This window comes from Hakea prostrata, chromosome 9 (genome assembly GCF_041222555.1).
Source record: "Hakea prostrata isolate BN-2017 chromosome 9, UWA_Hpros_2, whole genome shotgun sequence".
NCBI lineage: Eukaryota > Viridiplantae > Streptophyta > Magnoliopsida > Proteales > Proteaceae > Hakea > Hakea prostrata.
Window position 1 is genome coordinate 3,737,963 of NC_142608.1, and position 11,968 is coordinate 3,749,930.

The 11,968-nt window shown below is 38.9% G+C and overlaps 1 protein-coding gene across 2 annotated transcripts; it reads right to left on the reverse strand.

The window, feature by feature from the left end:
• Positions 1-1,312: 1,312 nt before the first annotated feature.
• Positions 1,313-11,748, reverse strand: LOC149004122 (O-fucosyltransferase 2-like). Of its 2 annotated transcripts, none has more exons than XM_089169377.1 (10): positions 10,553-11,748; positions 10,034-10,123; positions 9,812-9,911; positions 9,643-9,707; positions 9,426-9,514; positions 3,823-3,943; positions 3,577-3,720; positions 3,105-3,436; positions 2,771-3,011; positions 1,313-2,489 (listed from the first exon to the last, which is right to left on the reverse strand). In XM_089169377.1, exons 1-10 carry the CDS (start codon positions 11,123-11,125, stop codon positions 2,151-2,153), a joined length of 2,094 nt encoding a protein of 697 aa, XP_089025503.1. In that variant the 5' UTR covers positions 11,126-11,748; the 3' UTR covers positions 1,313-2,150. The 2 variants fall into 2 exon arrangements, with proteins under 2 accessions (XP_089025503.1, XP_089025504.1); XM_089169378.1 differs by having other exon boundaries at positions 1,314-2,489; positions 9,643-9,704; positions 10,553-11,746.
• Between the last annotated feature and the right edge of the window lie 220 nt (positions 11,749-11,968).

Consider the following 11,968-nt stretch of genomic DNA (forward strand, 5'->3'; position numbering starts at 1 on the left):
AGCAACTATGAAAATGCCAGTTGATGTTTTCTCCCACATAATTTTGTCTTGACAAGTCGATAATGATAACGGAATGTTGAGAATTTTTTCTGCCAGATCATTTGGCCACCAATCTCTAACTTTGATCTCATTCCATTTAGCTATTTCAGTATCTATAAAAAAAGATACTAAGTTAGGGGACGCACCTGAAAGTGGCAGTGGAGCTTGAAGAGCTGGAGTATCTGGGATCCATATATCCATCCATGGATTAATACTATTGCCATTGCCAACCATATGTATAATGCCAAGTAGCATCAAGTCTTTGGCTTTGATAATGGATTTCCATCCCCATGATGCATTAATAGGTAAAGTGGCTTATAGAAAGTTACAATTTCTAAAGTATTTTTCCTTCATTAATTTGTACCAAATTGATTGCTTACCAATTTTAAGTTCCCAAGCTCTTTTAGCTATAAGAGCAAGATTCCACATTTCCATATTTTTTATGTTAAGACCTCCCAATCTCTTAGGTTTACAAATTGTTTTCCAGTTGATGGAGTGAAAGTGAGATTTTTCTCCATTTGACCAAAAGAAATTTCTATTGGAAGAGTCCAACTCATTGAGGGTTTTCTTTGGTAAGATGAAGCATGACATGTAGTGAGAGGGAAGAGCTTGTATGACTGATTGAATAAGAACTGTTTTGCCAGCTGAGCTTAAGAGTTTTGCTTTCCACCCCTGAAGTCTGAGATTCACTCTTTGAATAAGATTTTGACAATGATGTTGCTTGATCTTTCCACTTAACAATGGGATGCCAAGATAGATGTCAAGATCAAAAGTAGGAATGATGTTGAACTTTTCAGCAAGGAGATTTCTAGTTTGATTTGGAGTGCTCTTGATGTAGTGAGCTCTAGTTTTCTGCCTATTTAGTTGCTAACCAAAAGCTAGACAATATCTATTTATGATCTTCAGAAATTGGTTAGCTTCAGATACAGTTGCTTGACCAAAAAGAATGAGGTCATCAGCAAATGCTAAGTGTGAGATGCTTTCTCCTCCTTTGCAAAGTTTAATACCTTTGATCTTCTTGCTTAATCTGGTTTTTCTAAGTGACTTGAGAGTAGCTCCGCACATAGAACAAAAAGATAAGTAGATAGAGGGTCTCCTTGTCTAATACCTCTAGAAGGGTGAAAGAATCTAGAGGGTTTACCATTGATAAAGATGGAGAATTGAAGAGTGGTTATGCAAAACATAATCCACTTAATCCAATCTAAAGGAAATCCACAAGCTTTAAGTACTTTCTCCACAAATGACCATTCCATTCTGTCAAAGGCTTTACTCATGTCAAGCTTGATAGCCATTTTGCCTTTCTTTCCTTTTTTTTTCCTTTGATTTATCTTATGCATGATTTCATGGCCAATCAAAATGTTGTCTTGAATATGTCGGTCTTTTATGAAACCATTTTGATTGAAAGAAATGAGATGGGGCAAGATTCGTTTGATTCTGCTCACCATTAGCTTAGAAATGATTTTGTATGTAACATTACATAAACTAATGGGCCTGAATTCATTGACAGAAGTTGGGACATCAGCTTTGGGGATAAGAAAAATGAAGGTTTGATTGATTTGTATTGGGAAAGAAACTGTCTCAAAGAAATGTTTTACATGCTCAATTAAATCAGATTTGCACAAGTTACAAATGGATTGAAATCTTTATCCTCCAAACAGCATGATATGTCATTGTTAGTACATAGCCCAGCTCAGATTCCAATACCATTGACATGATCTTGTACAACTAATTGATGACCAATTAGTCGATTTCAGGCCATTTACATTCCCAGCTTCATCATAACCTGATTATAAACAAATAGTGCAGGGCCTTAAGTTTCCAGGGGACCAATAATGATTAATCAGACCCAATCAGGCTTCACCCCCTGACAGCCCTAGTTCTGTAAACGAGCATCATATAAGAACACACTGACCAGGTGCTGTAAATCATACAAGGTGGAAGGTATTGAATGATCTAGTATGAATTTCTAGAGGTTAACTGATGTGCAAAACTGCAGCTGTTTTTATCAGCCGTTCAAAACCCTTCTACTATGAGTGGACTTGAATGTGCTGGTTCCCAACAAATCAAGTATCAAGAGAAAATGGAGTCTTGAATGAATTTTGCCTATTCATTTACTTCCTAGCTGATGCATTTGGGTTCCCTATGTCTATGTTGCACATACACTCGAGACACCGGGGATGCCTGTAAATACTCCTTCCAGGTGGTCTCTCTTGAACCTGCTTACTCTCTTTTACTGCTTTCCTCACTCGCACTTCGAATTCCTTCCATTCAATAGTGGAGTTCTTCAAGAATATGCTTGAAAGCCTGCGCTTGTTTGGACGTATTGATGGCATTCTCCCTCCACCATAGTACATGCGATAACCTGCTACTAATGATGAGAATTGACTCCCGGAGTCTGTCATGGAGAATGCATCAGCAGCTGCACAGCCTATGAAGTCCAATGCGGCTAACTGCAAAAGCCAATCAATTCACTCAATATCAAATATAAGGCAACTGAATTTGGATGATTAACATCAGGCTTGGTGAAGGGCACTAAATTTCATGGTAACAAGCAAGCTTGATGCAACTAAGAATACAAAAATTCTCTCTTATTTTATCTAGCTTGAATTTTGTAATGTTTGTGACTAGAAGAATGATTCGGGAAGATCAATATCAATACACAAGGACTCACAACTAGGTAGAATGATGTAGAACGAAAGTCACAATACGAAAAGAAAAAACTGCAGATTACCTGAGACGAGAAGTTCGTAAATGGTTCAATCTCCGATGGTGAAAGTAGGTTCTCTTTAGTAACCAAATTAGGATACAAGTTAGTCAATGCTCTCATTCTTGACTTTCCCCCATAAATTTGTGACCCTGCCAAGAATATGTGTCTCTTACGGTTCACACCCAGGGCAGCTAGCATTAATGCTGCCTCTTCAGGTGTTAGAGGACATTTTCCCTCAGTTCGCAGTTTCATTGCAGAAGGTACCCTACATGGTATTAAGCAATTGCATTAACTCAGAAGAAATATGAAATAGTTTTCCGATTACATAGACAATCAACTGATACCATATAATGCATACTTTGAGGTCTTCTTCAGAAGTGTCAACGCAGGAAAGTGGATTGCACGATATGCTTCCAACTCTTCAGTTTCTCCTTCACCACCACCAAACTCACACAATGAATGAGCTACCATGTCAATTTCAAATCTTAGGTGTAAAGCTAAATATCTGGACGATTTTGATGGAGGTATTCTTCCCAGAGCATTTGGTTCCATAGGCAGACCAACAAGTTTATGATCCAGTGGTCCTTGATGAGATTTATGATGATGCAACCTCTGAATAATCAGGGAACCAGCTTCTTGTATTTTGGGAACAAATTCCAGAGCATGAAAATTACATCTGCACCGGAGTCTCTAGATGAAGCCTTCAAATTAGGATTGAAGAAGGAAAAGAAAGCAGGTAGAACTTAGAGAGAAACCAGTGAAAACTAAGGTAGGAAAGAAGCAAATATGTTTGGTTTGAAAAACCAATCCTAAATTAAAGATCAATGTACCTGCAATTGAAATGGTATTGGGTCAAACGCCAACCGATTGCCAAACCCAACAAAGTGAACAACTTTATTTCGAAGTAGGATTGGAAGAACGTGTTTCAGAAAAAAACTTGGCTTAGCTTCTTTCATGATGTCGACATCAGTCACCTGGCATGAATTCAAATAAGAAAATCTAGGCAAAGAGAAGAAAAAGACTTTGCGGAGTAAATTTGGCATAAATGAAGAAAATCATAAGGTAGATCAACTCACAACACTACCAATTGCTTCCAAATCTAAGGACTGTAGTTCCACTGGGAGTTCCTTTACTATTCGAATATCAGGCTTCAAGTAATTGATAAAATGCTCCTCCTGATAGAGATCGCTGAACTGACTAAGAATATATACAATATGACAGTATCACTTTCCATCCCCAAAATGCAGAGCATAAACCAACATACCATCAATAACATTCCAAAGGAATCCTAAAATATAGAAATCCCACAACCCACCTCTTATTTGTTAAATTTTTTTTTTTTTTTTTTTTGGGGGGGGGGGGGGGGCTGCATTTAGTTTTGGGGTGTTCATGTCACATTATGAGCAAAAACATGACAATAATTGTCATTTTTGCAACTTCAATCAGCTATCACTGTATTCTATGATAAATCAAAGGAAATATGATACCAATCTTCAGAACCAATACCCGATTTCATTATTCCCCAGCCTCTTCCAGGGCAAAGTAGCGAAGGCTGTTTCATTATGGGTTGTATAAGCGATGTTGGTAGGAACCAAATAATTCATTTCAAAAGTGACGATATATATATATATATACAATTCATTCTTAAAAGTTAACATGGATAGATCACCCAGGTTCGGGTCCATAAGCAATGAATATTGCCCTATGAAGACTCGCTTTCGCTACGGCTCCGGTGGGTTCCCTTAATCATCAAGCCACTGCCTATGAGTTGCCAGCTCATTCTTCAATGGGCACGCAGTCAAAGCCCAGGTCTCCTCCCACTGCTTGGGAGCTTACAGTTTCATGTTCTATTTCACTCCCCAATGGGGGTTCTTTTCACCCTTCCCTCATAGTACTACTTCGCTATTGATCACCTAGGAGTATTTAGCCCTGCAAGGAGGTCCACATGCCCCATGCTACTCAGGTAAGAGCGTAAGCTAGTGATGCTTTCGGCTACTGGACTCTCATCATCTAGGGTGTAGTACTTCGCCGTTTCGCCTAGCAGCATGATGTTTGATTGCTCTCCCACAACCCCGTTTTCATGGTATAGGCTACTCCCATTTCGCTCGACACTACCACGGGAATCGCTTTTGCTTTCTTTTCCTTGAAGTCAGACTGTACCTCCCAATTGGGATAGTAACAATCCCTATATATATATATATACATATAGCAGCACTTCATTCTTAAAAGTTACTTGAATAAATTGCATACTAGTAAAATAATGCTCAAAATAATCCATCACTAAAGTCTCTATTCTTGCCAAAGTAGCTTCTCATTCCTTAGGAATCTAAATTTAAGTCAGGGTGAAAACCCAACAGAATGAAGATTTTCATTCCAACTCAAATATGTTGCTGGTTATTTAAATTTGAAATCTCATCCTCTCTTTGTATATTTGAATTTTGAAATTTCCTGAAATAACTCCAACCAATTCTATTTGGAGACCACCTTCTGTACATACAACATTGAGGATGAAAAATATAAAATAGGCTGGACTCTCATCACAATGAGTACAGTCGATTACAACCTGAAACTTTCTTCTTTAATGGTATCAGCAATCCCAGGTAGTTCCTCCATTTAAACACCTTATTTTCCTTCTTACACTCATTGTCCTCTCTCCCATGGCTGCAACAGCTTTTCACTCACAAACCTTTCTTTCCTTCTTCCTGTCAAACTTGATAGCTCCAACTATCTCTTGTGGCAAGAACAACTACAATCAATCTTCATTAGCTTTGACTTGATGGGCTATCTTAATGGTACCATCGATCCACCTTCTCCAACAGTTACAACAAATAACAACAACCACCCCAAATCAAATATCACAAATGGTGTCAAAATAATCACTTTGTGAGAGCCTGCATCAACGCCACTCTTTCCGAATCACTCTCCACACATATTCTTGGTCTTCCAACAGCCAAGGAGGTATGGGACTCTATTGAGGAACTCTTCCAACAACAGTCAACAACAAGATGTACCTACTTGTATGGTGAATTGCAAACAATATCAAAGGGCACTACTAAATACCTCAACCACATCAAATCATTGGCTGATGCACTTGCAGCTATTAATGATAAGGTAGCTGGTTCTGATCTAATTTCCTCAACCTTAAATGGCTTACGACGTGAGTATCTAACCTTTCTAATTACCATTTGAAAATATTACCCCAACCATTACATTCAATGCCTTAAGAGCTAGACTTCTAACCCATGAACAGTGGCTTCGCCATGGTTATGGGAACACCAACTCCATTCTACCAGATCCCACTTCACAGAGAGCACTCCCAACCACTAAAACTCCAAATCCAAACCACTTTCGAACTACACCTCAACCACGTTTTACCAAACCTACAACACGTCCGTCTAAACTTTCATATAGGAACCAATTCAATACACCACAAACTAGACAGAATATGAAATCCAAACCAACAACCAAACTCAGCTCTCATCAAGTGCTAGATATGTGCAAAGATTTGATATTCAACCAATTGGTTTTTTTTTTTTTTTTGGCTATTCGGACAGTAGAAATAGATCTCAGTCCCAACCATTTCCCTATGTCAGACTCCATACACGACAGAATAACAAACAGTCAGTTGATGCTCAATGGATCCCAAATAGTGGTGCTACTTCTCATATGACACATGATCCCAACATACTGCAATAATCTGTCACCAATTCTGGTGATGACCACGTTTCAGTTGGCAATGGTATGATTATTCAAATTTCTAGCATTGGTCAATCTAGTTTACCCACTTCTAAAAATTCCTTATCTTTAAACAAATGTCTTGGTTGTGTGCCTAGTCTTACCAAGGATCTTGTTTCCATTTCAAACTTAAAGAGATAATGACTATTATATTATTTTTTTCCCATGGGGCTTTGCTGTGAAGGACTTGAAAACAGGCAAAACTCTGTTGACAGGTCCAATCAAGGATAATTCCTACACACTTTCAACCAAAGCCATGGCTCCTTTGGCTCTTTGCAACACTACTGTTTCAACTCAGATTTGGCATCCACTACTGTAATTGGAGATCCCTCATTGGTTGCCTTTGCTATCCAAACTTAAAGCCATATAGGGAAGATAATCTCTCACCAAAATCCACTGCATGTGCACTTCTTGGGTATAGCCTTCACACAAAGGATATCAATGTCTAGACACAGCCACTGTAAAGATCTATATATCTAGGCATGTACTTTTTTATGAGACCCAATTTCCCTTTGCCAATCTCAGCCCACCACCCTTACCTAAACCAAGAAACACAACAGAAATACCACTACCAAACCCAGCCCTACTTCAATCATCCACACCCCCACTCACAACATCCTTTGAACCACAATATCCAACCCAATCCTCAACTCCACTCCTCCCCCTATTGATAACACACCACCCCTCACCACATCCAACCATCCACCCCCACCCTCTCCAACTTCACAACCAACTCTACCACCACTCCACTCCCATCACGACCTATGACTAATATACAACCAGCCCCAAAACGCCCAATGGTTACTAGGAGCCAAACTGGATCTACCAAACCTAGAGTTCCTTTAACAGTTCTTACTATTCGGCACCCCTTACCTCAAGCCTTTATAGCCACTACAAACATTATTCCACCTGAACCCAAAACCTATAAAATGGCTTCCAAGGAGAGCAAATGGATGAGTGCAATGCAGGCAGAATACAAGGCTTTAACGGACAACAAAACTTGGACTTTGGTTCCACATCGCCCAGACATGAATGTGGTTGGCTGCGCATGGGAATCAAAACCAAGAGTGATGGCTCAATTGAGAGGTACAAGGGCAGATTAGTAGCAAAAGGCTATAATCAGCAGCCTGGAATTGATTTTCATGAGACCTTCAACCCTGTAGTCAAATCAGCAACTGTACGAACAGTTCTCACAATGACAGTGCCTTGCAATTGGCCTATTCATCAGCTCGATGTCAAGAACACGTTCCTAAATGGAATGTTATGAAGATGTTTACATGACCCAACCTCAAGGGTTTGTGGATCCAAATCAATCTAACCATGTTTGTCATTTGAAGAAAGCAATTTATGGCCTACAACAAGAACCTAGGGCTTGGTTTTACAGGTTCAAAAGTCATCTTCTTCATAAGGCTTTATACAAAGCCAAGCAGACAATTCAATGTTCACCAAACAGAGTTCAACCGGTGTGATTATTCTATTATTATATATTGATGATATAATCCTAAAAGGGCATAGTCTAACAGAAGTTAAAAAGGTCCTCATCAGGTTACATTTGGAGTTGAACCAAAAAAAGAAAAGAAAAGGTTACATTTGGAGTTTGCCATGATGAACTCGGGAGACCATTATTTCTTAGGTATTGAAGACAAAAGAGACTCCAGTGGAATCCTATATCCTGGAGTTAATACGAAACACAGGAATCGAGAATTCCAAGCCCCACAGCACAACCAGTTGCATCAGGAGCAAAAATGTCTGCTTCCCAATGTATACCTCTCACCAACACCACAGAGTATAAACAATTTGTGGGTGCTTTGCAGTATCTTATCATCACCAGGCCAGATATTCCACATGTTGTTAATCAAGTATGCCAATACATGCACAATCCCACATCAGAGCACTTTCAAGCAAAAAAGAGAATCTTGCGATATATTACAAGCACTGCAGGGGTGGCCTCCACTTAAAGCCAACTTCGCTATCTCACCTAGCGGCCTACACGGATGCTGATTGGGCAGGATGCCCTGACCTAGGGTGATCTAAATGTGGGTTTTGCACTTATCTTGGTGAAAATATAATTTCTTAGTCCTCTAAGAAACAACCAATTATTTCGTGGTCCAGAGTTGAAGCAGAGTACAAAGCCCTGGCAGTGACATTTTATGAGTTACTCTGGCCATCATCTTACGAGGGATCTCCAACTACCAATCGAACAACCAATAGAGTACATTGTGACAATCCCTCAGCCACTCAAATAAGTGCTAATCCAATTCTCCATGCTTGAACTAAGCATAAAGGAGTGGATTACCACTTTGTTAGAGATTTGGTCCTCTAACAACAAAATTCAGGTCAACTTTGTGCACTCCCAATTTAAAATTGCAGATATCTTCACAAAAGGGCTACCATCTCCAATATTCAAGGAACACCGTTTCAAACTATTGTGGCTACCACCCCAAAGTTTGAGGTGGGATGAGAACCCAACGGAATGAAGATTTTCATTCCAATTCAAATACATTGAGGGTTTTTGAAATTTGAAATCTTATCCTCTCTTTCTACATTTGAATTTTGAAATTTCCTGAAATATCTCAGAATTGGTTAGATACCACCTTCTGTAACGTACAACATCAAGAATGAAATATATAAAATAGCCTGGACTCTCATCACAATGAGTACAGTCAATTACAACCTGAAATTTTCTTCTTATGTATTCTTCCAATCAGATTAGAAGAGCTAATTTACTTAACAATTGCCAACAGACACCAAAAGTTATTTGTTCTGAAGAGTTCGGTTACTAAGTTGGAATATGACACTGATAAAATATTTTGGTTACTACCCTGCAATTGAAGTAGTTTTTGACTTTAGTCTTGCTCCCATTGAAAAGGATAAACATGTTAAAATAACCCATACAAGCAAAGAATGAACTAAACTGAGAAGTAGGGAATGGAAAGGAAATTACCTCACATCTCTCCAAACACTACTGTACAAAAATTTTGGAACAACAAGAGTTGCATTTAGTAATCGAGCAACTGCAACAATATTACAGACCTGGAATCAAGCATAATGGATTAGTCCAAACATAAGAATATTGTTCCAACTACAATAAAGGATGTCATACAGAATGAGTAGATGTTGGACAACCTCCAGGATTTGCAAATGCAAGGAATTCTACTTACAGCTACTCGCTGCTGGTTTATACCACCATTTGCACTGACAACGATGTATCCATTATTTCCATCTGCTAACCAGAATTCACACACAAGATCAAGCTTTGACCAGCATCACACATGTAAACATGATAAAACTAGAAAATCTTCAAAATGAGGAATAAATAATTGAAGTTACCACTCAGTCCCCAGTTGCCTTGATCTGCACAGGGCGTCCAAGCAGAAGCAGGAATCAATGGCTCCTCCCAGAAATCTTTTGGTTCAGAGTTTTCCTCTCCCTGAATGAGGAGATATAAATAAATAACCCAACTAGTGACCCATCTCCGTCAAACTCCAGTATATAAAGCCCTAATTATACTACACATTGATAAAATTTCTATACGGAAACTTCAAAACCTACCTCTGCTAGTGCATGAGCAGCCAAAGCTAACATCCTAGCATATAGGAGTTTCTCTGGCCGTATTTTCTTGGCCGGCATGCTCCATCCTCCCTGAAAATACCACCATTATGAGGAGATGTAAAAAGAAAAGAATGAAAAAGCATAGAGACCATCCTAATTGGTGCCCTATGACCATGAGGGTCTCAAATTATTCCTTAATATATGAACTTGATGATTTTCCAATACAAAAGAAACATTGATTATGCGAACATAATCTTGACACAAAATTTTCCATGCTCAAGAAACAACAACTAATTACTCTGACTTCAAGCTCAAGGGAAAATCAACTCGCTCAAGTATAACTTATCACCACTAGCAAAAATAATTAACATTTCATTGCATCTCTGGCATCATCGGGTCCATGTTGTTTACCATATCTTCCACACCTTACTGAGGAAATTTTCTAGGCTTAAATTTGCTCATGAGAATAAAAACCAAAATTCAAGGCATTAAAAGATTTGCAATTCCTAAGAGACTCACATTAATTGACGATGAATTCCTATAGACGAAGCTATCACGCCCATCACTGGTAGTTAAACGATTGTCCGGGAGACGCGAAAGCATCCACCAACCCATAAAAAAATAAAAGCACAATAGCCCAATGATAACCAGAAGGCCAGATCGCTTCCTAAACCAGACTCTTCCAGCCTTTCTTTTCACCCTTTGTTGCTGAAGCGGTTGCTGCTTCCGTTCCAAGCGAAACTCGATAAACTTTGACTTCCACCATCGACTATTGAAGTTGAAACCCAACTGGAAAGGAGACCGAGATGAATAATAAGGTCTCTGCGCATCAGAGAATCGACTAGGAGAAGATCCATGGCTACCCACTAAGAAAGACTCTCGGAACCCAACGGGACTTCTTGGAGAGCTTGGCCTGGTTCTTGGAGTAGTAGAATGGGACCTTGAGAAGAAGGAACTCGACCATGCGCTGACCTCAGATCTATCTGAATCCCTAACGTCCGAAATCTCAAGGTACATATCATCATCTTCTTCTTCTCCTTCTCCTCCTCCTTCTGTTCGATCACCAGCTTCAATAATCAAATCAGAAGCCATAATGAAACTCACGAAGCTCCTCTGGAATTAAACGAACAAACCGGCAAACTACCTATTTCTCATTTGATGGCTACTGAAACCGAGGGAAGCGCAAAGACTGATTTGGCATTTCTGTTGAAAAACAAAACCGAAATACAAGGGATCTATGCATCCAAGCCAGCTTCTTTTAGCCCTTCTTCAACTGAAAACGGTTCTACAATCAGGAACTTAAATATTCACATTAGAAAGGAAAGCCTGTTTCACAATCTAATGTAAACCAAGAAATCTCCATAGAAAAACAAGAACCAAAGCTATACAAGAAAAGCTGAAACTGTAAAAAGCCTATGTATACACTATACCATACACAGCAAAATACATGTATGACGCCAGGAAAATCGTATATGTATTATGCACCGATTTGTGTTTTAAGATTAATAGAAATTTGTAAAATCCATTTGAGCACATAAAAAATGAAGTTTTCTACCCACATAGATATACAGGTAAAGAAAAATTTTAAGCCATTTATGGGATATGATTGATGGATCTCAATTCTCACACCTAAAGTCGTAGATCCCATTATTGATTTTACAAATAGTTGGGGTTCTGGCTTGTTTCTTGTCAGCCATTTTGAGCCATACATTTGACCCAAAAAAAAGACAAATCAAGCCAAATCAGAATTCCATAGACAATATATATTTAATCCAATGACAGCCCATGGTTCTTTTGGACAACTGGCTTTGTTTGTTTGCTTACAAATGTCCAGGTTTTCTGTGAGATCTGTGGGAAGGTATTGACATAAATAAGGATGGAGGTTCATTAGAAACAAAGCAGAAGTCACTAAGAAAACTATCTATGCATGTTAAT

Bases quoted from the DNA above. Each gene is read 5' to 3' on its own strand.
- LOC149004122 (XM_089169377.1), bottom strand. From the start codon at position 11,125: ATGGCTTCTGATTTGATTATTGAAGCTGGTGATCGAACAGAAGGAGGA. The intron at 9,708-9,811 runs GTAACTTCAATT...AATTCTGGTTAG, and splicing joins AGGCAACTGGGGACTGAGTG to CAGATGGAAATAATGGATAC. The intron at 3,721-3,822 runs GTGAGTTGATCT...AATTCATGCCAG, and splicing joins TGGAAGCAATTGGTAGTGTT to GTGACTGATGTCGACATCAT.